This window comes from Molothrus ater, chromosome 9 (genome assembly GCF_012460135.2).
Source record: "Molothrus ater isolate BHLD 08-10-18 breed brown headed cowbird chromosome 9, BPBGC_Mater_1.1, whole genome shotgun sequence".
Taxonomy (NCBI): domain Eukaryota; kingdom Metazoa; phylum Chordata; class Aves; order Passeriformes; family Icteridae; genus Molothrus; species Molothrus ater.
The window spans coordinates 30,130,578-30,155,249 of NC_050486.2; the positions used below are offsets into that span (position 1 = coordinate 30,130,578).

A 24,672-nucleotide genomic window follows, 5' to 3' on the forward strand; every position below is an offset into this window, starting at 1 on the left:
CCTGTCCCGGGAGAACTCCACATCCCCTCGCACTGTGCAGCTCCAGATGTGCTGCCCTGGCTCCAGATGTGCTTGTCCTCCCCCACACGAGACGAGCTGGCTCCAGATGTGCACGCTGGCCGGGCAGCCCCAGCTGTGTGCCCCGGGCATTGGGCACTCCAGGACATCCCAAAGGTGAGATTCCCACTAAAACAAAACAACTGAACCCCCCGGTCCTGCTCGGGGTGTGTGCAACCACCCAAACCCAGCCGCTCCTGCCGCCACACGGCACACATTACATACATTACATACATTATGTACGTTATATACATTATACACATTATCTACATTATATGCATTACATAACCGCACCACCCAGCGAGGTGCCAGCTCTCCCTTCCACAAAAAATCCCCCTGGATCAGGCAAAGCCCGGAGCAGCCGGGGCTCGCTGGCAGCGGGAGGCTCTGCCTTGCCCGGGGGGTGAATTCTGTTCCCCGACATTTCCTCCCCGAGGCAGAGGCGGGAGCAGTGCGGGGTTTCCTGTGGTTGCAGTGTCTAATGAGGTTAACGCTGTTTTTGAGGTTTAACTCTTGAAGAGGCGAGGGAAGGAAGCGCCGGGCTCTGCCGAGCCGGGCTGCGGGAGCGGCGGAGGGAGCCGGGGCTGCAGAGCCCCGGAGCATCCCCGGAGCATCCCCGGCGCTGGGGACAGCACGAGCACCGAGGGGGTGGCAGAGGGTGGCACCGAGGGGTGGCTCTCAGTGCTGCTGAGAACACCCCCGTTCCTTACGGGCTTTTCATTGCACGCCTCTGGGATCGGCAGAAGTTCTTTCCCTGAGAGCACCCAGGACTCTGCCGCGCTCCCGAGGAGACCAGAACGACTCAGCTCCACCAGGCTGAGCCCAAAATGCCGCCAGGACGCCCAGGTGCCCCTTCCCCTCGAGGGGACGCTGGGTTTTCCCAAGGACTGACTCAGAGCGGGAGGGAAACTCGGCTGCTCTGTGTGCCCTGCGCGGCTGCTGCAGCTCCCGGTGGTTCCACACGTCCTGAGCACTGCCAAGGTAAGCATTCCCTGCTTTGCCCAGCTCCCAGCCCCTGCATTTAACCCCAAAATGTCCCAGCTGCTGCTCCTCACCCGCTGCTCCTGCGTTTGTCCCTCCTGGCACGGCCCCCGGGGAAGGTTCCGTGGGATTTGGGTTGGCACCGTGGAGCAGCTTCTCCCTTCCTGCTGAATTCCCATTTCCTCAGCCCTAGTGCACCAGGAGGCTTCACCAGAGAGCAGCTCAAAGCCCAGCATCTCCAAATGGCCTCGTTCCTTTGGCTCTGGACTCTGCAAACGCCTCTAAACTGGAATAAAAACACAAAGGTGATTCCAGAGGAGGCAGAGCTGGGCAGATTTAGAGTTCCCAGTTCTTCTCACAGGACCCCAATGCATTTTTTCATTTGCCCTGGTTTGCAGAAGGCTCGTGGGCACTTGGGAACTGACAGCTTCTCTTTGTAGGTCAGGTAATAGGGAGGCACTTGAGGTTTGACTCAGCCACGATGAATGCTTGATCAGCCCCAAAACCAAACCAGGTCACCTCACCCCGCACGAGAAGCACCAGAGCACTCGCTGCTGCTGCTGCTGCTGGCCTGGTTTGGGCTGAAAAACAGCATTTTGGAGCTTTTACTGAGGACTCTGGCCTCCCTCCAGGGAAACTTGCCATTCCTGACAGCAGGTATTGCATGGGGAAGGGAAATAAGGGAGCGTGGGCTTGGCTGGGTGTTCAGCCCAGGCAGGAGAATGGGGGTGGCAGGGCTGGTTTGGGATCTGCTCTGCGACCCCAGAGGGGCCTGGGGGGTGCTGTGGCCACCCCAGCTCCAGGGGATGCTTCCAGGGAGATGCTTCTGTTGGAAAGGAGCAATTTCCTCCGGGAGCTGCATCTCCCTGCTCCTCACCAGTCTGGGCCGTGGGTGCTGGTTCCAGCCCCAAACCCAGCCCCACGAGGCTGGTGAGGCTGGGATTGCTTCTCCTGGCTGGTGGGAATTCTCCCAGAGAGGCTGTGGAGGGAGGCAAAGGGAGCAGGGGAAAATTTGAGCAACTGTGGGATGCAGGCAAAGGGTGGGAAGGCCTGACCTGGGATTTTGGGACTGTCTCAAGGGGTTCAGTGCTGGGAAGAGCCTGGCTCAGCCTGGGCAGGACCTGTGGGAAAGATGTTGTGGAAACAGGGAGTTTCTATGCCATAAAAACGTGTCTGAGCAGCCCCAGGGATGGAGACTGCAGGACCAGCCCTCAGGGCAGCAGCCCCACTCTGACATTTAAAGAGCTTTTTTTAAGGTTAAGTTGGGATGTCCTGATTTCCTGACCCCGTTGCCTCCTGTCCTGTCCCTGGGCCATTGCCTGGCTGCCCTTTACCCCCCCCAAACATCCCTCCCCAAGGATCTGCCCCCCTCGAGCCCCTCCTCTCCAGGCTGAGCAGCTCCCCCAGCCCTTCCACGCTTCCCAGCTGCTCCTGACCCTCGGGGGCTCATCCGGAGCGTCCCCATCCCCGCTGTGCCCGTGGCAGCCCAGCCCCGCCGGCAGCACCGGGGGGCTCCGGGCAGCGCCCCCTGCCCCCGGTCCCACCCTCTCCGAGGCGGGGCTGCTCAGCTCTCCCTGCCCCGGTCCCACACCGCCTTTCCCCGTCCCGCTGCTCCCAGCAGGATTCGCTCCATGGTTTTTTGCCCCTCAGGCGATGCCGCAGCCCAGCCCATGGCGGGGGCCCGCCAGGCTTTGGTGCTGTCCGTCCTGCTCTGCTGCCTGTGCCCAGGTGAGTGACGGCGACAGGGCCACCGGGATGGCACCCGAGCAACGCCCTGGACCCGCGGGGGATTTGGGGTGGGAACAGGACAATTCCAGAGTTGTGGGCTTTGAGGGGAGCGTTGCTGGGGGGTCCCTTGCCCTGAGCTCCTTCTCCTCCGCTCTCCCCTCCTTGGAGCGGGGCCATTCCCAGGCTCCCGGGGCCATTCCCAGGGCCCTGCAGCCCCTGTGCCGAGCTCTGCCCCTGTCCCTGCAGCCCCGGGGCTCAGCCCTGCCCTTTCCAGGAAGGGCAGATGGAGCCGATAGCGCTGAGAGCCGGCGCTGCTGCAGAGCTTCATCTGATAGGGAAGGGCAGCGCCCCCGCCGCGCTAATCTGGGGGATCAGAGCTCTCCGAGGGCAGGTTATTTCCCTGCACTCATTTAAATATTAGAGCAGCCCTGAAATGGGTGAAACTGGCGGAACGGGGCCGTTTCTGAGCTGCCGGGATGAGTCAGCGGGGCCGGGGCGCTGCTGCGGGGGCGGGGGGCTCAGCCCAGCCCCGGCCCCGCTTTGGCTGGGAGGGACCTCGGGGCAGGCAGGGACAGAGCGCTCCCAGTCCTGTCCAGCCTGGCCTTGGGCACTGCAGGGATCCAGGGGCAGCCACAGCTGCTCTGGGCACCCTGTGCACCCTGTGCCAGGGCCTGCCCACCTTCAGGGGGGACAATTTCTCCCCGGCATCGCTCGTGCCTCGGTTTACCTGCATCCCATGGGGCTGAAGGTGAGCAGGGCGGGCTGTAATCCCCTGGCTGCGGGCTCCAGCCGTGCTGCGGCTGCATCCCAGGGAGGGGATCCTCTCCCTGCCGGGGTCTGCAGCCCCGGGACAGCCCCGGGACAGCCCCGGGACAGCCCAGCCGCTTTGGCGCAGGTGCTGCGAGCTCGGAGTGCAAGGGGCGCGTGTGGATCGAGCCCGGGCCCGTGGTGCTGCTGGGCTCCGACATCTCCATCGGCTGCGAGTCCTCGCTGGGCTGCCCCTGGCCAGGGCAGCTCCTCATCCTCCTCAACTACAGCCACGCCGAGGGCTCCCTGCAGGCCCTGCCCGGCGGCGCCGTGCGGCTCCACCTGCGCCGCTTCCAGCTGCCCTTCGCCACCGTCATCTGCTTCTCCCGCTGCGACCAGAAGGACAGGGTGGTGTGCGGCACCGAGCTCCGGGCGGGCTGTGAGTGCCCCGTGTCCCCCCCGAGCCGGGCTGTGAGTGCCCCGTGTCCCCCCGAGCCCCCCGAGCCGGGCTGTGAGTGCCCCGTGTCCCCCCCGAGCCGGGCTGTGAGTGCCCCGTGTCCCCCCCGAGCCGGGCTGTGAGTGCCCCGTGTCCCCCCCGAGCCGGGCTGTGAGTGCCCCGTGTCCCCCCCGAGCCGGGCTGTGAGTGCCCCGTGTCCCCCCGAGCCCCCCGAGCCGGGCTGTGAGTGCCCCGAGTGCCCCGAACCCCCCGAGCCGGGCTGTGAGTGCCCCGTGTCCCCCCCGAGCCGGGCTGTGCGTGCCCCGAGCCCCCCGAGCCGGGCTGTGAGTGCCCCGTGTCCCCCCCGGGCCCCCCGAGCCGGGCTGTGAGTGCCCCGTGTCCCCCCGAGCCGGGCTGTGAGTGCCCCGTGTCCCCCCGAGCCGGGCTGTGAGTGCCCCGTGTCCCCCCGAGCCGGGCTGTGAGTGCCCCGTGTCCCCCCGAGCCGGGCTGTGAGTGCCCCGTGTCCCCCCGAGCCGGGCTGTGAGTGCCCCGTGTCCCCCCGAGCCGGGCTGGCTCTGCCGGGGGGGCCGCGCCCTCACCCGGGCTCTCCCCGCAGACCCCCCGGACCCTCCGGGGAACCTGAGCTGCGCCATCGCCGAGGGCTCCGAGTCCCTGCTCTGCAGCTGGGAGCGGGGACGGACCACGCACCTGCCCACCCAGCACAGCCTCCACCTGCGCAGGTGAGACCTGGGGGTGACAGCCCCGGTGACAGCTCCCGGTGGCATCCCCGGGTGGCAGCCCCGGTGACAGCTCCGGTGGCATCCCCGGGTGGCAGCTCCCGGTGACAGCTCCGGTGGCATCCCCGGGTGGCAGCTCCCGGTGACAGCGGCGCTGCCGTGCCCCAGTTCCACTTCCTTCAGCTCACGTTTTGTCACCTCCTGCCCCAGAGCCGCACGCTTCACCGCAGTGCCCTGCTCACATCCCATCGAGCCCCACCACGGGGAAGCTGCAGCTTCCAGCTGCTGGAGCTCCCTCCGCGGTAAAGAGAGGGTGACCCCAACGCTGCCCAGAGCCCAAAGCCCAGCCTGAAGCTGAAGCAGAGGTGTTGGCTGCTGCATGGTGTGCCACAGTGCCACCCTGGGATGCCACCAAGGTCCCCACCTGGCATGTCACACCCAACCCAGGATGCCATGGCTGGTCCCCATGGCACCAGTCCTGCAGGCTGTCAGTTCTCCTGACTCAATTTTAAAGGCATTAAATCCCATCATATGGAATTTTTGTGAGGAGAAGGGACAAAGCTCCTGCCTAAATTTGGGGTCAAACTGGAGCATGCAGCCAGAAAGGAAGGAAGGAGTTCCCTTCCCACTGTGAAATCCTCAGCAGCAGTGTCAGGGAAGGGAATGAATTCCCAGCTTGCTTTAGGGGTGACAAATGCCAGGTTTGGGGGTGGCCGTGCCCTGGTCACGAGCTGTGACACCCCAGGAGCCGGGGTGGCCGTGCCAGCAGGGGGGTGGTGCTGGAATGGGCACTGACAGGGCTGCCTTCTTCTTCCAGGGTGGTGGCACAGGACGAGGAGGATGATGAGGAAGAAAATACCTTCCCTGCAGGCTCACCTGTGCTGCTGGGGGAGCTGCACAATGGCAGCCACTACTGGGTGTGGGTGCAGGCCAGCAACGAGCTGGGCACTGCCCGCTCGGCCCCTCAGCGCCTCAGCCTGCAGGAGCTCGGTACGGCCATCCGTCCGTCTGTCCATCCATGTCTCCATCATCCATCCTCTGTCCATCCATGTCTCCATCATCCATCCCTCTGTCCATCCATGTCTCCATCATCCATCCCTCTGTCCATCCATGTCTCCATCATCTGTCCCTCTGTCCATCCATGTCTCCATCATCCGTCCATCTATGTCTCCATCTGTCCATCCATGTCTCCATCATCCGTCCATCTATGTCTCCATCTATTATCCATGCATCCATCCATCCATTGATCCTTCCATCCCTCCATTATCCCTCGCTCCCTCCATCTGTCCCTCATCCATCCCTCCCTCCACATCCATCCATTCCTCCCTCCATCTGTCCCTCATCCATCCATCCATCCCTCTGTCTCCCCATGAGCAGCACGGTGTGCTGTGGCTGTGCCTGGCCACCCTGCCCTGCAGTGTCACTCTGGGGACACCCCTGAGCCCAGGGACTGTCCCCACCCTGCTGTTCCCTCTGTGCCCGCAGTGGTGCCCACTCTGCCCGTGCCCATGGGCGCCGAGACCACGGACACATCCCCAGCCAGCACCACCACGCGCTGGAGGAGCCTCACCCGGCTGAGGGACGTGCAATGCCAGGAGAGGCACAGGGCCACGGGCACCCTGGCGTGGCACGTGAGACCCCAAACCCCCCTCACAACCCCGGGGAGGAGATGCCAGTCCTGGTCCTGCTGGAGACCCTGCGGGCAATGGGAATATTTGGGGATGTTCCAGACTCACCCCTGTGCTCTGGCGCTGCTCAAATGGGCACCCCTGGCCACAGGGAGCGTCCTCCCGCTCTGGGGACAGCAGAGCTGATGCCACCTGGGAGGGGCCGCAGATGGCCTCGTGGGCAGGGTTAGCTCAGCTTTCTGAGCAAAAAGACGGAATTCCAAATATTCCCAAACGTTCCACTCTGCAAGGACAAGGCACAAAATCCCGGGGGATGCTCAGAGCACACCGCAGATAAAAAACCCCAAACCCACACCCCAAACCCACACAGGGGCAGGGATGGAATGCCCCTGTGCGCTGCCAAGGCTGAGCCTGGATCCCCGCTGCCACAGGAGCCCCAAAATCTCCGTGCTGGCGCTGCCAGCGTGGCTGGGGGCTCTGGCTGTGCCCCGCAGGTGGCGCCGGAGGGGACAGGGCGGGTCCTGCCCATGCCGCCGTGTCCCGCTGCCCCAGCGCCCGCTTCCCTGGCAGGTGGAGCTGTGTGACAAGGTGCCACCGGAGGGTCCCCGCTGGCAGCACGAGCTGCAGAGCGACACCGAGTTCGTGTTCCAGGCCAGGTGCCGGCTCGGCAGCGCCCACAGCCCCTGGAGCGCCTGGAGCCCCCCGTTCCTGTACCGCACCCCCGAGGCAGGTGGGCTCAGCGCCGGCGACACCCCCCTGTGGCATTTGCCACCCCTGGCACAGCTGTCCCCACCCTGGGGGGGGTTCAAAGTGCCTGTGGATGTGGCACTTGGGGACACGGGGCAGTGGCGGCCTTGGCAGCGCTGGGGATGGCTGGGCTGGATGCTCTCGGGGGGCTTTCCCGACAGAACAGATCCCACCGTCCTTAGGGCCTTGCTTGCTGCCCTGGTGGAAAAACCACATCGGCCAAGGTGTCGCGACAAATCGTGGTCACCCTGAGCCAGCTCCGCCCATCCGTGCCAGCTCCTGGTTTTGTCACGAGCCTGGCACGGCCGGCCCGGGCAGCGCTGCCCTCCCGTGCCGGTGCCGGCGGGGAACGGGGGGGGCTCACCCCGAACAGCCGCGCCCGCCGCCGCTCTCCGTCCGCTCCGCTCCTCCGCCAGCCGGCCGGGAGGGGCTAAGGGTGGGTGCGGGCCCCGGGTGCCCTCCGGTCTGTCACGGTGTCACCCCCGGTGTCCCCTCCGGTCTGTCACGGTGTCACTCCCGGTGTCCCCTCCGGTGGGTCACGGTGTCACCCCCGGTGGGTCACAGTGTCCCCTCCGGTGTGTCATTCCCGATGTCACTCCCGGTGGGTCATGGGGTCACTCCCGGTGTCATTCCCGGGGTCACTCCCGGTGTGTTCACGGTATCATTCCCGGTGTGTTCACGGTGTCCCCGCTCCTCCGCAGCCCCCGCCGCCGCTCCCGCCGTGTGGCGGCGCCTGGGCCGGGCCCTGCCCAACGGCAGCCACGAGGTGACGGTGTTGATCCAGGTAAGGGCTCGGGGCAGCCTCCGCGCGGCTTTGGCTCCGCCGCTCCTCCCCGAGCAGCGCCGGTGCCGCCCTCGCTGCGGAGCCCTGTGGCCGCGGGGAGGGCAGGAAAGGCCAGCCCGGCTGGGAGCCAAATCCCCATCCCGGTACAAGGTAAAAGGTGGCACCAGCCGGGCAGGGCTGTCCCGGCCGGGTGTGGGGGTCAGATCCCCCCGCTCCCGGCCGCCGTTCCCCCGCAGCCGCTGGCAGCCCGGGATGCCCGCGGGAGGATCCTGGGCTACGCCGTGAGCGCCGAGAGCTCCGCGGGAGCGCTTTGGCCGCTGTGCCTCACCCCGGGCACCGAGTGCGCCGTGCTGGTGCCGCCCGGAGCCCGCAGCCTCCTCGTCACCGCCCGCAACGCCAAGGGCGCCTCCAGCCCCGCCAGCATCCCCCTGAACTGGGCGGCAGCTCCGGAAGGTACGGGGGCACCGCCGGGACCGATCCTGCCCGGACTGCGGGGAAAGGCTGGACTGGGCACGGGGAGAGCCCCGGCACAGCTCTGCCCGCTCCACCGGGGACACGGAGCTCTCCAGACAGGCCCCCTGGAGGTGCTCCCCTGCTGGATGTGGAATCATGGAATTCTGGAGTGGTTTGGGTTGAGAGAGACCTTAAAGCCCAGCTCATTTCATTGTCCCATGGCAGGGACACCTCCCACTGTCCCAGGGTGCTCCAGCCTGGCCTTGGGCATTTCCAGGGATCCAGGGGCAGCCACAGCTGCTCTGGCAATTCCATCCCAGCCTCTCCCAGGAACAATTCCCAATGTCCCATCCATCCCTGCCCTTTGGCACTGGGAGCCATTCCCTGTGTCCTGTCCCTCCATCCCCTGTCCCCAGTCCCTCTCCAGCTCTCCTGGAGCCCCTTCAGGCTCTGGAATCTCAGCCCTTCACCTCCTAAGGCTGCAGGAACAAACTCATTTTTAAGTTTGCCCTGCCCGTGTTGGCTGGCAAAGCAAACGGTGCCAGGCTGCTCCTCTGCTCCAGACCAGCTCCTGCAGCCTCTGCCGGCCCCCACTGGGAGCTGGGTCCTTGCAAACTGAAAAAGAAGGGGGAAAAAAAACCCTTTTAAATCCTTTTAGGGCCACCTTATGGTCCCTGTGCCCTGGGCTGTGGTTTCCCCCACAGCCACGCTTTGCTAGTTCTGAAAAAAGTCTCTGAATGAGCAATGGGAGGGGAAAGTCCCATTCAGGCTGAGGACAAACACATGACTAAAAGGAAACTGAAGAGAAATAAGGTGGAAAAACCTCCCTCAGCTCTGATGCTTATCAGAACCCTGCACGTTTCTGGTAAGCAGGGACAGCTGAAGCATTTCAGAGCTGAGGGTGTGGGGTTTGCAGAGCTCCACATCTGGCTGGGGAGGAGCACAGCTGGCCAGGAGGGCCACAGCCACCTGGGCTGTGCCAGGCAGTGGAAGGACAGTGAGGGGCTGGAGAGTGTCCAGGGCAGGGAATGGAGCTGGGCAGGGGCTGGAGAATCCCTGAGGGAGCCGGGCAGGGGCTGCAGAATCCCTGAGGGAGCTGGGCAGGGGCTGCAGAATCCCTGAGGGAGCTGGGCAGGGGCTGCAGAATCCCTGAGGGAGCCGGGCAGGGGCTCAGCCTGGAGCAAAGGAGGCTCAGGGGCCCTTGTGGCTCTGCACAGCTCCTGCCAGGAGGGCACAGCCGGGGGGGTCGGGCTCTGCTCCAGGGCACAGGGACAGGAGCAGAGGGAACGGCCCCAGGGTGGATATTTGGGAAAATTCCTCCTGGAAAGGTTCTCCAGCCCTGGCGCAGCTGCCCAGGGCAGGGGTGGAGTCCCCATCCCTGCAGGGATTCAAAAGCCACATGGATGTGGCACTTGGGGACATGGGGCAGAGGTGGCTTTGATCTTTAAGGTATTTTCCAATCTGAATATTCCTATGAAATACAGATCAATACATAAAGACAGATTTAGACAGATAGATAGAGAGGGTGTTTATATACAAACCCACCATATTCTATAGTTTCCTGTTCACCCTTCAGCTTTCAAACCCTTCCAGGAAAGCCACATTTGCCCTGGGCTGGGCTGACCCTTCCCCGTGTCCGAGGATGAGTTTGGGGTGACTGACACCCCTTGCCTGTTTCCCCACAGAGTTCCCAGCCCCGGAGGCCCTGGAGGTGCAGCCTGAGCAGCAGAGCAGGGTCCTGGTGCGGTGGCAGCGCCCCCAGCCCAGCCAGAGCCCCCTGCTCTGGTTCGTCCTGGAGTGGCTCTCCAGCCCCCAGCACGGCCTGCAGGAGCAGTACAGCTGGGAGAGAATCCCACCCCACCACACACACACCTACATCCCAGGTAGGACAGCCAGGAACCCCCCTTCTGCTGGGCACAGCTCCTCAGGACCTTATCAATCCAAATCACACTGCAAATCCAAATCAGATTATAAATCTGAATTGGATTATAACTCCAAATCAGACTGTAAATCCAAATTAGATTATAAATCAAAATCAAACTATCAATCAAGATTAGATTATAAATCCAAATCAGACTATCAATCTGAATTACATTATAAATCCAAATCAGACTATCAATCCGGATTAGATTATAAATCCAAATCAGACTGTAAATCCAAATTAGATTATCAATCCAAATCAGACTGTAAATCCAAATTAGATTATAAATCAAAATCAAACTATCAATCCAGATTAGATTATAAATCCAAATCAGACTGTAAATCCAAATTAGATTATAAATCTGGATTAGAATATAAATCCAAATCAGACTATCAATCCGAATTAGATTATAAATCCGAATCAGACTATCAAGGCAGCTTCATTTGAGCTTGAGCCCCTGCCCTCTTGTTTTTGGGGAGTGGGGCCATGAAGAGCCCTTAGGGAAGGAGGAGGGAAGCAGTTGGAGACCTGAGGGCAGACAGTGGGATTTGGGTCCCTGGGCGAAGATCCCAGGGGAAGGAGGGGATGGGGAGGGAAAGAAAATGAATTTAATTAATTGATTAATGAATTTAAAAATGAGCTGGTGGTCCAGGAAGGACGGCAGCCCCCCAGGGGCCAGCCCAGCTGCTGTCACCGCTCCGTCAGCAGCCCCTGGCCGAGCCCAGCGGACGGAATCCCGTTCTAAGGCAGCTCTGTGCTCTGCCGGCAGGGGCGGCTCCCCCGCGCCTGTGGCTGTACGCGGTCTATCCCGGCGGGATCAGCGCCCCCTGCTCCAGCCCAGGTGAGCCGGACTGCCCGCGGGTGGGAAACTGCTGCTGCTCCCCTTGGGGATCCCTCGGCTTGGGAACGGGGCAGACCCTCGCACCGAGCCGGGCGGGAAAGGGTAAAATGCATTCAATCGATGTGTTGGGGTCAAACCCATCTCCAGCTGGCGTTTGCTCCCTGCACAGAGCCAGAGCCTCATTGTCCTTCAGCAGAGGCACCCGTGGGGTCGTTGTCCCTTTCCAGGGCAGAAAAAGCGAGGTTGCACATGCAGAACTCAAAATAAGATGTCGCAGATCAAGCAAAATCCAGCAAAGAGCTTTTCCAGGGAGCAGCTGGGCAGAGCCAGCCCTTCCTACCTGGAGTGGGAGGCACAGAGCTTTGGGAGGGACATCTGCAGCTGGGTCAGCGCTGGGGAAGGGTTTGGGGAAGGAAAACCTCATTTCCATCACTGGGGTGGCTTTGGGTGCCCTCCGGAGCTGGGCTTGGGTGAGGCCAAGCTGTGACACCAGAGCAGGGTCTGAGTCCGGAGCTGGCCCAGCCCAGCCCTGCTGGGGCTCAAGGCCAGGGCTGGGCTTAAATAGATCCCGCCCTGGGCAGGGGTGGGGTGGAGGGGCCAGGTGGGGCTGGGCAGGGCCATCAAGGGCTGTCAGAGCCCAAAGTACCGCAGGTGACACCTGAGGGGACACCCGAGGGTGCCCTCAGCTCCTGGCTCCGATGCCACCTGAGATGGGCCCTCTGCAGCTGCTCAGGGGTTTCTCCTGGGCCAGAGCAGCCCCGTGGCTCTGCAGGAGCCCCTGGCGAAGGGAGCTGTTCCCAGGAAATGCGAGCAGACATTCCTGGCTGGGTGTCCCGCGTCGGCCCTGGCTGCTGGGTGCTGTCCCCAGGGCAGGGCCCTCCCCTGTGGCTCCAAACCAGGGGCAAGGGACCCCGAGGGAGTGGCTGAATTGGCCAGGATCAAAGGGAATCGCTGAATTGGCCAGGATCAAAGCTGGCTGCTTATTTCAGCAGAAAGAGGCTTCTTGCCACGGCAGGGTCTCCAGCTGCAGACCTTCCCTCACTGCACGGAAATAATCTGGAAATTCATTCCCAAGGGGTGCAGGCGCTTTGGGAATCACAGAATCCCACAATGGGCTGGGCTGGGAGGGACTCAAAGCCCACCCAGTGCCACCCCTGCCATGGCAGGGACACCTCCCACCATTCCAGAGTGCTCCAAGCTAGTTCAGCCTGGCCTGGGACACTCCAGGGGTCCACAACTTCTCTGGAAAAGCTGTTAAACAACCTGGGAGTGCTTGTGAAAAATGATGGAGCTCCCCAGGGGGAATAAATCCTTGTTTTGGGTGCTGAGGGAAGGGAGGGATGTGCAGGGAAGAGGTTCTGTAGATGGGGACAGGCTTGATCAACACCTCATTTAACTGTGGGGACACTGTGGAGAGCCCAGCAGGGCTGGAGTTACTCATTGCTCCAGGGAGGTTAATTGTCCTCGTTACACCATGGCTTATTTTTCTCAAAATACAGAACCAAGGCAGGTTTTGTGTCCCCCAGAGCCCTCTGAAGGAACCACAGCCATTTTCCCCTCTCTCTGTTGCAGCCCCTGCAGAGGAGCCGCTCCTGGGCAGCGCCTACAGCGAGATGTCCCAGGGTAAGGAGGGCAGCTCTGCCTTGCTAGGCCAGGCTTTGTCCTGGGCGGGTTTCACCCAAGCAGCTCCTGGCAGCGGGAATTGAGAGCTCCCAGATGCTTTGGGGGGATCAGAGCCTTTTGGAATCTCTGCTGCTCACAGTGACCCCCAGATGTGTCACAAAGTCTCTTTTCCCAGCCCAGCTCTTGGAGAAGGAGTCAGAGCTCTTCATTTCTCGTTCTCAGGGTTGTTCATTGTTCCTTATCTATAAAATTCTTTCTCCTGCCCTGCCCAGGTCCGCTCAGCAGGACAGACAGAGGCACTCTGCCTTCCCTGGGGTGGTGTTACCTTTTTATACTAAAAACTACCTGTACAATATTTACCATAACTTCCCAATACCCATCACCCATGTTAGACACTGAGCTTCTGCTCTAAACCAATGCAAAAGTGCCACCATCACAGCAGGAGATGGAGGCCAGGAAGAAGAAGAAGGAGAAAGGCTGGACAGGCCCAGATTCCTTTATCTTGCCCTCTACCCCCATTCTAAAAACCCCAAAAATCTATTTTTCACTCCCTGACAAACTAATTATTATTCTACTTAAACCCCTTTAATTTGTAATTCTTCATATAAAGGTTGGTAATTGTTTTTTCCAAGGGCTCAATCAAAGGCACAGGGTCCCTGGGCTCTGTGCTGAGGTCTCTGAGCCCCCTGGGCAGGGTCTGGAGCCCTCCAGGGCAGCCAGAGGAATGTCCTGGGTTCTGACAAGAGCCAATAAAGGAGATTTTCCCCACGAGCAGGGAAGGATGAGCAGCACCCACAGAATGCAATCCTTGAGTTCTGCTCTCTAACGAGGCCAAAACACAACGGCCCAGCCCAAGGGGGAGGTGCCAAACCCTGGGAAATATCAAATTAACCCATGCAAGGGGCTGATTCCATCCTGCAAGGGGCTGATTCCATCCTGCAAGGGGCTGACTCCATCCTGCAGCCGGGACCAGGGACGTGTCCCCGCATTTCCCTCCCGTTTGGGGATGCTCTGCTGGCACATCCTCTGGTAAAGGTCACGGTCTGTTTCAGCTCTCAAACCAAAAGCAAAACCAGCCCGGGCTGAGGGATTCACGTCAGCATTTCTGGCAGCTGGGGCAGGAAATGGTGAATGGTGGGGGACTGCAGCACCGAGGCCGTGACCTCCTCCCTCTCCATCCCCCTGCAGATGAGGGCATCCGAGTTTTCCTGGGCCTGAGCCTCAGCGTGGTCGGATTATCCATTCTTTTTGCAGTTGTGATGTTTAAAAAATCAGTCAGGAAAAGGTATTCCTTTCTCCTCCATGTCTTCTTTCCTTATTCCCAATTCAGAACTTTTTACCCCTTTTTTTGGGGAGGGTGTTTGGGGTTTTTGGGGGGTTTGGGGTTTTTTTTCTTTTTTTTTTTTTTTGTATATAGAAGAAATATAAAATAATTTCTTCTGGGATGTTTTAAAATCCTCTATAGAGTCCTTTTCGCCTCAGCCTGAGGGCAATATCACACATTTATCAGGCTGTGGTATGAAAGGACTTTTGGTGCTCTACAGTAAGGCAGAGACCAACAAAAAAAAAAGCCAAATAAACATGAAATTGGTGAAATTTAAGAATGGGGAGCCCGGGGTTTCCAAGGCTAGGTGTTCTTCATGCGTCCTTCCCACCCAGAGAGTTCCATCCTGCATGAGGAATATCTGAATAACACACTGGAGTAACATTTGGGGTTTGGTTTTGCCTTTTGTGAAGGGTTAAGGCCACCCTCGTGTCCCTCCTGCCAAGGTGGATGCTTGAGGACTTTCCCCACGTGGAGAACAGCACCGTGGTGAAGTCACTCCAGGTGAGGGCAGAGTGATCTCCTGGCTTTGCTTCCTCTCAGATTAAAGCTCGGCTTTACAGAATTATCCACGTTGGAAAATCCCTCTGAGACCATCGGGTCCAACCACCCCTAGCACTGCCCTGTGTCCCCAAGTGCCACATCCACAGGGATTTTACGTCCCTCCAGGGCTGGACAGCCCTTTCCACAAAGAAATTTTCCCAAAAATCCAACCCAAAGCTGCCCTGGCCCGACTTGAGGCCATCTCCTCTGGCAGCATTCCCTGTTAGCTGGGAGAGGGCAGCCTGTGTGGGGAGCAGGGACGGGGAGAGGTTCCAGATCTGAGGCACTGGGAGCTGCTCAGGAATCATTCCCCAGGGAGTGGGAGCCTGGAGTAGCTGAGATTTGCTTTAAACCTGAATCCCACATTTTCTGTATTCCGTGGGCACAGCTGCCCCGGGCTGGGAGGGACCTGAGAGCTCATCCCATTCCCTCCCTGGGCCAGGCTGCCCCAAGCCCTAAGGAGAGCTGTGCTGTTAACAAATCCTGCCAGGAGCTGGGATGGGATGAGGGAGCAGGGATGGGATGGAGGAGCAGGGCTGGGATGGAGGAGCAGGGATGGGATGGAGGAGCAGGGATGGGATGGAGGAGCAGGGATGGGATGAGGGAGCAGGGATGGGATGGGATGGAGGAGCAGGGATGGGATGAGGGAGCAGGGATGGGATGGGATGGAGGAGCAGGGATGGGATGGAGGAGCAGGGATGGGATGGAGGAGCAGGGATGGGATGGGATGGAAGAGCAGAGCTGGGATGGGATGGAGGAGCAGGGATGGGATGGGATGGGATGGGATGGAGGAGCAGGGATGGGATGGGATGGGATGGAGTAGCAGGGATGGGATGGGATGGGATGGAGGAGCAGGGATGGGATGGGATGGGATGGAGGAGCAGGGATGGGATGGAGGAGCAGAGCTGGGATGGGATGGAGGAGCAGGGCTGGGATGGAGGAGCAGGGATGGGATGGGATGGAGGAGCAGGGATGGGATGGAGGAGCAGAGCTGGGATGGGATGGAGGAGCAGGGATGGGATGGAGGAGCAGGGCTGGGATGGAGGAGCAGAGCTGGGATGGAGGTAGCACATCTATCCTCATTCCCCCAGGACAAGGCTGATTTCCCCAGCGCCAGCCTCCAGGAGCCCTTCCTGGACCCCGCGCTCTCCGATGTCCAGGAGGTGCCGGCGCAGGAGCGGCCGCAGCGCCTGGACCCCGAGGCCAGGGCAGGGGTGGCCGAGCCCAGGGAGGTGCCCAGGGGCGTGGTGGCCCCCAGGAGCCCGGCCCCAGGGCAGCTGGGTGCCTACAAACCCCAGCTCTCCGATGGGAACGCTCTGGGCTACGTGGCTGCTGGAATCTGCCCGGCGCAGCCGCCCGCGGCTGTCCCGCAGCCAGAGCTGGGAATCTCCTGCCAGGACTACACCAGCCCTGTCCCCCAGCTGTGGGACACGCAGGGAGGGACCCCCCAGCTGTGCCTGCTGGACAAGATCAACCTGGTGCTCAACAGCAGCCTGGAGTTCCCGGGGCAGGCAGCGCATGGACATGGATCGGTCCCGGAGCAGCGCTGGGAGCCCGGCCCCGAGCAGATGCTGGTGCCCGAGGAGCTGCTGTCCTGCCTGAGAGCCACCAACAGGGACCCGGCCTCGCCCAGAGCATGGCAGGGCTGCTCTGAGGGGAGCTGGGACTGGGGATAAAGCCTGGAGCAGGGACCCAGGCGGTGTCAGCGCCAGGATTGCCAATGGCAGAGCCGCAGCAAAGCTCCCCGCTGGAATTTTGCCTTCTTACCCCACTGCAGGTTCTTGGGGCTGCCTGGGAATCTTGGGCCAGCAAATCCCAATTTTAACCTTACCTCGCACTGGCAGAAGAAAAAAAAACCCATAAAGCTTGGATTTCTGGGATGCCAAGCAGGAGATTCCTGCAGGATGCCATAACTTCAATTACTGCTCAGCATCATCCTCCTGTTAAGGGTTTGGAGCACTTCATTCCCAAATATTTGGAACACTTCATTCCCAAATGTTTGGGACATTTCATCTCAAAGGTTTGGAGCATTTCATTCCCAAAGGTTTGGAGCATTTCCTTCCTAAATGTTTGGACATTTCATTCCCAAAGGTTTGGAGCACTTCACTCCCAAAGGTTTGGAGCACTTCACTCCCAAAGGTTTGGAGCACTTCATTCCCAAAGGTTTGGAGCATTTCATTCCCAAATGTTTGGAGCATTTCATTCCCAAATGTTTGGAGCATTTCATTCCCAGAGGTTTGGAACACTTCATTCCCAAATGTTTGGAGCATTTCATTCCCAAAGGTTTGGAGCATTTCATTCCTAAATGTTTGGAGCACTTCATTCCCAAAGGTTTGGAACACTTCATTCCCAAATGTTTGGAGCACTTCATTCCCAAAGGTTTGGGACATTTCATTCCCAAATATTTGGAGCACTTCATTCCCAAACGTTTGGAGCATTTCCTTCCTAAATGTTTGGAGCACTTCATTCCTGGAGCTAATTGTAGCTAAAGTGGATAAAAAAAATCCCTCAGACATCCTGGCAGAGATGTGGAAAATATTTTGGATTGCTCCTGATGAACAGGCACTGCACCAAGGAGGATTTATGTGTCTGGAACCAAGAATATGGAATATTTTCTGCATTTCATTTTCCTCCCATTCCCAATAAAAACCCACTCAGGTAAGAACACACCTCCACCTCCTGCCAGGCTGATGTAAAACCCCTCTGAACTGGTCCCTGGCCAAACCCTTCCCTTTGGGTGAGGGATTTATCATCTCACAGCACCTTGGCCCCCCTCAGCCTGGCTGTGGGAAGGGCAGTGTGGCACAGGAAAATGGGATTTATCCAGCACATGAGCATGGATTTGGATCTTTGGTAAAACACAGCAGCCTCCTTCCTTCAGCAGCCCTGAAACCATCTCCAGGTGTTCTGGGATTTACAAAATATTCCCAAAATTTTTTTCCTATTGTTTTTTTCCTAGGCACTGTGAGCATTTCCCCATCAGCTGCTGCACAAATGGATTCATTTTGTTGCTTGTCCTGAGCACTCCCAAACCCCTTCGTGTGTGCTGTGGTGGTTCCTTCCTGCCCCAGGAATCTGTCACTGTGCCCAGAGGAGCAGTGACCTGGCAAGGAGGGGAGGATTCCCCCTCAGAAGCAGCAAACCAGCCCAGAAATGGGAGTGTGGCAGGGCAGGGAGCCCAAAATGAAATTAGAGAGTGCTGCCTGAGCAGGAAGGAAACTGTACAAGAACACCACAGGACTCTGAGCAGCCCAGGCAGGAGGTGGGGAAGGGTTTTTGCAGAGTCCACATCCTGAGACTTGTGCTGTTCTTTCACCTGAGCTGCCAAAAATCGGGGGGGAAATGTTCCCCAGGCAGCACACGGGGCTGGTCCTGCCCTCCAGGAGCTGCTGGGTGCATTTCCAGCCCCAGGAATCCTGAAAATCCCCGTGGGCAGAGCAGCACAGCTCCTGCTCTCCCAGCAGCAGGGCAGGGATGGAGAATTCCCAGCTCCCAGCGTGGACAAACACCAAAGAGCCACCAGTGCCACCCTCCCCTCATCCCTGGGAGATGCAGGGAATATTCCTGCTAATAAAGGGAATATTCCTGCTAATAAAGGGAATATTCCTGCTAATAAAGGGAATATTTCACAGGTGCCCAGAGCAGCTGGGGCTGCCCCTGGATCCCTGGCAGTGCCCAAGGCCAGGCTGGACACTGGGGCTGGAGCAGCCTGGGACAGAGGGAGGTGTCCCTGCCATGGCTGGGGTGGCACTGGGTGGGATTTAAGGGTCCCCAAACCATTCTGGGATTCTGTGATCCCAAACACCATCCCAGGCTGCTCCGAGCCCCATCCAACCTGGCCTGGAGCACTTCCAGGATGGGGCATCCCATGAATCCCATCACAGAGTCACTCCCAGCTCATTTATTTTGACTTCCCAGGACTCCCTCCTTCCCTCAAATATTACAAATATTCCCCTCATTCTTGGAATCAGAATTTTCTCTCTCCTGTTTTAAGCTCGGTTTTACCGTTGGCAGTCGGATCCAGTGGCAGAGATTCCCACCTGTTTATCAGCTCAGGAGTGAATTCCATCATTTTCAGGACCCACAGAGATGCACCACAGCGCTGTCTCATCAACACCAAAGTTCTAAAAAATAATAAAAAAAAAGGTCTTTTTTATGTAAAGGGAAGGAGGGAACAAGTTAAAAGAAATAAGGAATTGGGTGCAGGCAGCTCAGCGGGGTTGGAGAGCAGAGAGAGGCACCCACTCCTGCTCTGAACTCCAAATGAGATTTTTAGATTAAAATATTAAAAAGTATAAAAAAGATAAAATCATCTTACAGAGAAGCTAAAATGAGAGTGGTTGTGCCTCTGGACGAGCCCCTTGCTCTGAGCAAAAAATTCTCTTTTTATCTGTGGTGTCTCTGTCTACCAGGGGGAGCTCAAGGGGCAAGGAGATCCCAGCACCCCCAGAGATCAGCCAGAGGCTCCCCTGTGGGACTTGCTCACCTCCCCAAAAAGTCAGCCTGGAAATGATTTGACCTGAAACGAGACTGAAGAGACAATAAATAAATTTAACACATGATACATAGTGTATTAATGTGCATCTGAGCTGCAGTTTTAAACCCTTTGTGCCACTGCCATTCAGGAGGACGTGGAATTCATTCTGGTTTGAGGCTGGCAGCACAGAGAGCTGGGCTTAGGCTCAGCTCAGTCACCAACTGATGGCGTGACCTTCATTTGCTCCTTATCTACAGAGTCTGGGTTACTGCAGCTGGCAAAGCCTCAGCACCAAAGGCTCCTTGAACCCCTTGGGAAGAGCAGGAGCTGGAGGTGACAGAAACCTGCTCTGAGTAACCTGGTGCTGCTGGGTTTGCTCTGTGCTTGCAGCTGCCCACCCTGCCGGGGCTTGGCTGTCAGTAAATTGTGGAGAGATTGGGTGGCAGATAAAGGCACTGCAGGGGCTAAAATTGGATTTCAGGCAGGGAGGTTTCACAGAGCTCAGTAACACCCAGGCCTTGGGGGATTTCTGAGCACACAGAGTGCAGATCAAAGCCCAGATTGTGACCAAGGCTCTGCAAAGCTGCAGAGAAGTGCCTGGCTCAGCAGAACCCTTCTGAAAACCTGCCAGGGCAAAGCCAGCAGCAGCTGGGGCGGCCTCGCAGCAAAACTGGGCATAATCCTTAAAAATTATGGGAACTGGGGGAGCCTCTGCCATCCCTGAGCCTTTGTGGGGTTTGGGGAGGAGGGTGAGCAGCCCTGCCCAGGGCTGAGCTCAGGCTGAAACCAGGCTGGTGATTCAGAGCAGAGGATGTGAGAGGCGAGGCTGTGGCTGGGCCTCACCAGGCTCCCCATCAGTGCCAGCCCCCAGTGCCACCTTCCCAGGGCAAATCCCACGAGAATGGCACTGGGAGAGCCCTGGGAGCAGGGATGGGATGGAGGAGCAGGGATGGGATGGGATGGAAGAGCAGGGATGGGATGGAAGAGCAGGGATGGGATGGGATGGAGGAACAGGGATGGGATGGAGGAGCAGGGATGGGATGGGATGGAGGAGCAGGGCTGGGATGGAGGAGCAGGGATGGGATGGGATGGAGGAGCAGGGATGGGATGGGATGGAGGAGCAGGGATGGGATGGAGGAGCAGGGATGGGATGGGATGGAGGAGCAGGGATGGGATGGGATGGAGGAGCAGGGATGGGATGGGATGGAGGAGCAGGGATGGGATGGGATGGAGGAGCAGGGATGGGATGGGATGGAGGAGCAGGGATGGGATGGGATGGGGGAGCAGGGATGGGATGAAGGAGCAGGGATGGGATGAAGGAGCAGGGATGGGATGGGGGAGCAGGGTTAGGATGGAGGAGCAGGGTTAGGATGGAGGAGCAGGGATGGGATGGGGGAGCAGGGATGGGATGGAGGAGCAGGGATGGGATGGAGGAGCAGGGATGGGATGGGGGAGCAGGGATGGGATGGAGGAGCAGGGATGGGATGGGATGGAGGAGCAGGGATGGGATGAAGGAGCTGGGATGGGATGGAGGAGCAGGGATGGGATGGGGGAGCAGGGATGGGATGAAGGAGCAGGGCTGGGATGGGATGGAGGAGCAGGGATGGGATGGGATGGAGGAGCAGGGATGGGATGGGATGGGATGGGATGGAGGAGCAGGGCTGGGATGAAGGAGCAGGGATGGGATGGAGGAGCAGGGATGGGATGGGGGAGCAGGGATGGGATGAAGGAGCAGGGCTGGGATGGGATGGAGGAGCAGGGATGGGATGAAGGAGCAGGGCTGGGATGGGATGGAGGAGCAGGGATGGGATGGGATGGAGGAGCAGGGATGGGATGGGATGGAGGAGCAGGGCTGGGATGGAGGAGCAGGGATGGGATGGAGGAGCAGGGATGGGATGGAGGAGCAGGGATGGGATGGGATGGAGGAGCAGGGATGGGATGGAGGAGCAGGGATGGGATGGGATGGAGGAGCAGGGATGGGATGGAGGAGCAGGGATGGGATGGAGGAGCAGGGATGGGATGAAGGAACAGGGCTGCACACAGTGAATACAAACTCAGTTACAGAGGGGAATGAATTAACAGGGCAGACTCTGTGCTTGCTGCTCCCCAAACCAGCCAAGCCTTCCCTCAGCAGAGGGGGGTGAATCCTGCCCCAAGCACAGAGCAGAGGCCTCGGGCTGAGCCCCTGGAGGATGCAGCTGGGGCTGTGTGTGGTGCCCCATCCCATTTGTGCTGCACCCAAACCCTCCCGTGGGCCGTCCCTGGCTGGGCTGGCAGCTCAGGGGAAGCTGAACAACGGGATTTTCCAGGCTGGGTGACTCATCCCATCCTGCTGGGGACAGCAGAGTCACAAAGGGGTGGCAAACACCGAGCCACTGCAGAGGGGACCCCAGAGCAGGCACCTGCAGGGAGGGACGGCTCCTCCTGCTGCTGCAGCTGGGGCGGCTCTGCCCGGCCACAGATCCATGGCCAGGCCCCAAGGAAGGACAGACGGACACCGGGAGGGAGTGATGGAGCTGCTGCAGGGCTGGAGCCAGGCTGGGACACCTGGGGGTGCTCCCCTGGACAGGAGAAGGATCCAGGGAGAGCTCAGAGCCCCTGGCAGGGCCTGGAGGGGCTCCAGGAGAGCTGCAGAGGGACTGGGGACAAGGGATGGAGGGACAGGACACAGGGAATGGCTCCCAGTGCCAGAGGGCAGGGATGGATGGGACATTGGGAATTGGGAATTGGTTCCTGGGAGGGTGGGCAGGGGCTGGGATGGAATTCCCAGATTTGCTGCGGCTGCCCCTGGATCCCTGGCAGTGCCCAAGGCCAGGCTGGAGCAGCCTGGGACAGTGGGAGGTGTCCCTGTCATAGAATGGCAGGGGTGGCACTGGGTGGGCTCTGAGGTCCTTTCCACCCCAAAGCGTTCCGGAATTCGGGATTCTGTCCCTCCCTGCCCTGCCCTGCTCTCCCGCACATCCCGGGCTGCGCTCACTGCCCCCGGCGCTGCTGCGTCCCCCGAGCGCCCGGAGGTGACACCGGGAGCCCCGGGCTTGGTCCTTTGTCCCTCCCCGGCTTTGTCCTGGGTTCTGTGGTCAGCGGGAGTCAGTGGAGGAGGGAGCGGAGGGAAAAGCGGAGTTCGGGGCTTGAAACTGTGGGAGAGGGGAAAGCAGGAAAGGAAAAAGGAGGAAAAAGAAAAGGGAAAAAAAAAAGATGAAAAGGATGAAAAAGATAGATGAAAAAGATTGATTAAAAAGATTGATGAAAAAGATAGATGAAAAGGAAAAAAAAGGTTTAAAAATAAAAACCCAAAAATTATTAAAAAGATAAAAGATGAAAAAGATAAGATAAGCTAAAAAGCTAAAAAAGATAAAAAAGCTAAAAAATATTTAAAAAGATAAAAAAGATAAAAAAGATTAAAAAGCTAAAAAAGATAAAAAGATAAAAAAGATAAAAAAGATAAAAAAAGATAAAAAAGATAAAAAAGATAAAAAAGATAAAAAAGATAAAAAATATATAAAAAAGATAAAAAAGAAAGGGAAAAAGATGAAACAAAAAGGTGATAAAGATAAAAGATGATGAAAAGATAAGATAAAAAAGATAAAGATAAAAAAGGTAAAGATAAAAAGATAAAGATAAAAAATATAAAAAAGGTAAAAACGATAAAAAATGTTTTAAAAGATTAAAAAGGGAAAAGGAAAAAAGGAAAAAGGAAAGGGGAAAAAAGGAAAACAGGTAAAAAAGGACAAGAAAAAGGACAAAGAAAAAGGAGAAAAATAATAAGAAGAAAGAAAACGTGACAGAAAAAGAAAGGAGAAAAATGAAAACAAGACAAAGGCAAAGAAAAAAATATGAAAGAACAAAAGAGAAAGGGGGAAAAGAAAAAAGAAAAGTGGGTAAAAAAAAGTATAAAGGAAAGAAAATTTACAAAGAAAAAACAAAACTTTTTTTTTTTTTTTTTAAAGAGAAGAAAAAGGAAATAAGAAAAAAATAGAAGTAAAAAGGAAACAACTGGTGGACTGGTGATTTCCTCCTGCCTGTCACCAGAAGACAGCCCCGTTCACCTGAGCCATCCATCGGCGCCTTCCCTGCCGGGCTCCCGGCGCAGCGGAACCCGCCCGGCCCCGCTGCGGGCGGAGCTCCGGGCCCCGGGCGCGCATGGAGCGGCGGCGGGGCCGGGGCTGCGTCCCAGCGAAGCCCCCGCGGGGCTGGGAGGGCTCTGCAGGACGGGAACGCTCACGGGAGCGGATGAAGACACAGGGCAAGCGAGAGGTAAAAAGGGGCTTCGGGTATCCGGAATTTTGTGGGGTGTTAACTCCCCGAGCCCCCCCAGCAAATGGATGGTAATTATTGACAGGTTGGGAAAGGAGCCCAGATGTTGCTCCGGGGTTTTTGGGGGGGAGAGGAAAAGGAGCTGGAGGCTCAAAGGCGGAATTTGGGGTCCCTGGAGGCTGCACGTGTTGTGTCCCGTCATTTCTAGAGCTGCCCCTGGCATACCCGTGCTGAGGTGTCCGAGGTAAGAAAAGCTGATCACGATCAGGCAGAAAAACTGAGTTTATGTCATCGATGGCCTGAAAAGAGAAGGAACAACAATAGCAAGATATCAATTCATTTAAAACTCTGTTAAGTGTGGCAGTGGGTTGTGGGAGTTCTGAAAAACTGAGAAAAAGCAAAAATCATCTTATAGAGAAGGTAAAATGAGAGTGGATGTAACCTCTGGACGAGCCCCTCGCTCTGAGCAAAAATTCTACTTCTTATTTCCTCTCCTCTCCCTCCCCTTCCCTTTTCCCCTTTCTTTTCTTTTCTTTTCCCTTCCTGTCCCGTCCCGAGCATCCCCCGGGGCACAGGCGGAGCTCGGAGCGGCCGCGGGGCTCGGGGTGAGCGACCCCGGCCGGGGCACGGGGGGTGCCGGGGGAGCCCCCCGAGCCTCCGGGGCTGCGCATCCCCCGGTGCCGAGGGGCGAGTCCCGGCCGCGGGCAGCGGGGAAAGGCGGCACCCGGCGGGATGCTGCTGCTGCTGCCCCGGGATTTCCATTGCCCCGGGATTTCCATTGCCTGGGATTCTCCTGCCCCGGGATTCTCCTGCCCTGGGATTTCATTGCCCCGGGATTCTCCTGCCCCGGGATTTCCATTGCCCTGGGATTTCCATTGCCTAGGATTCTCCTGCCCTGGGATATTCCTGCTCCGGGATTCTCCTGCCCTGGGATTTCCATTGCCTGGGATTCTCCTGCCCCGGGATTCTCCTGCCCCGGGATTTCCATTGCCTGGGATTCTCCTGCCCCGGGATTTCCATTGCCCCGGGATTTCATTGCCTGGGATTCTCCTGCCCCGGGATTTCCATTGCCTGAGATTCTCCTGCCCTGGGATATTCCTGCTCCGGGATTCTCCTGCCCTGGGATTCTCCTGCCCTGGGATTCTCCTGTCCCGGGATTTCCATTGCCTGAAATTCTCCTGCCCTGGGATATTCCTGCTCCAGGATGCTCCTGCTCTGGGATTTTCATTGCTCCGGGATGCTGCTGTCCTGGGATGTTTAATGTTTTGGGATGCTCCTGTCCTGAGATGCTTCTAACCCAGGATTTTTCTCTGCTGTGAGATGCTCTCGTCCTGGGATTTTCCTTGCCCTGGGATGCTGCTGCCCCGGGATTTTCTTTGCCCCAGGATTTT

General features: G+C 58.3%; 1 protein-coding gene across 1 annotated transcript; it reads left to right on the forward strand.

Moving 5' to 3' along the window:
• Positions 1-950: 950 nt before the first annotated feature.
• Positions 951-19,112, forward strand: LOC118689864 (interleukin-23 receptor-like). The gene is made up of 17 exons (XM_036388351.2): positions 951-1,038; positions 1,226-1,343; positions 1,479-1,695; positions 2,689-2,766; positions 3,662-3,952; positions 4,566-4,689; positions 5,504-5,676; positions 6,172-6,317; positions 6,885-7,044; positions 7,763-7,845; positions 8,082-8,298; positions 9,984-10,181; positions 10,989-11,060; positions 12,633-12,683; positions 13,872-13,968; positions 14,421-14,511; positions 15,642-19,112. The coding sequence occupies exons 3-17, from the start codon at positions 1,524-1,526 to the stop codon at positions 16,224-16,226; spliced, it is 2,538 nt and encodes an 845-aa protein (XP_036244244.1). The 5' UTR covers positions 951-1,038; positions 1,226-1,343; positions 1,479-1,523; the 3' UTR covers positions 16,227-19,112.
• Positions 19,113-24,672: the final 5,560 nt, after the last annotated feature.

What these genes read in the sequence shown, in the direction of transcription:
- LOC118689864 (XM_036388351.2), top strand. Translation starts at nt 1,524, where the DNA reads ATGCTTGATCAGCCCCAAAACCAAACCAGGTCACCTCACCCCGCACGA. An exon ending in AGGTGACGGTGTTGATCCAG is followed by an intron (nt 7,846 to 8,081) that starts GTAAGGGCTCGG and finishes GTTCCCCCGCAG; the next exon opens with CCGCTGGCAGCCCGGGATGC. An exon ending in CTACAGCGAGATGTCCCAGG is followed by an intron (nt 12,684 to 13,871) that starts GTAAGGAGGGCA and finishes ATCCCCCTGCAG; the next exon opens with ATGAGGGCATCCGAGTTTTC.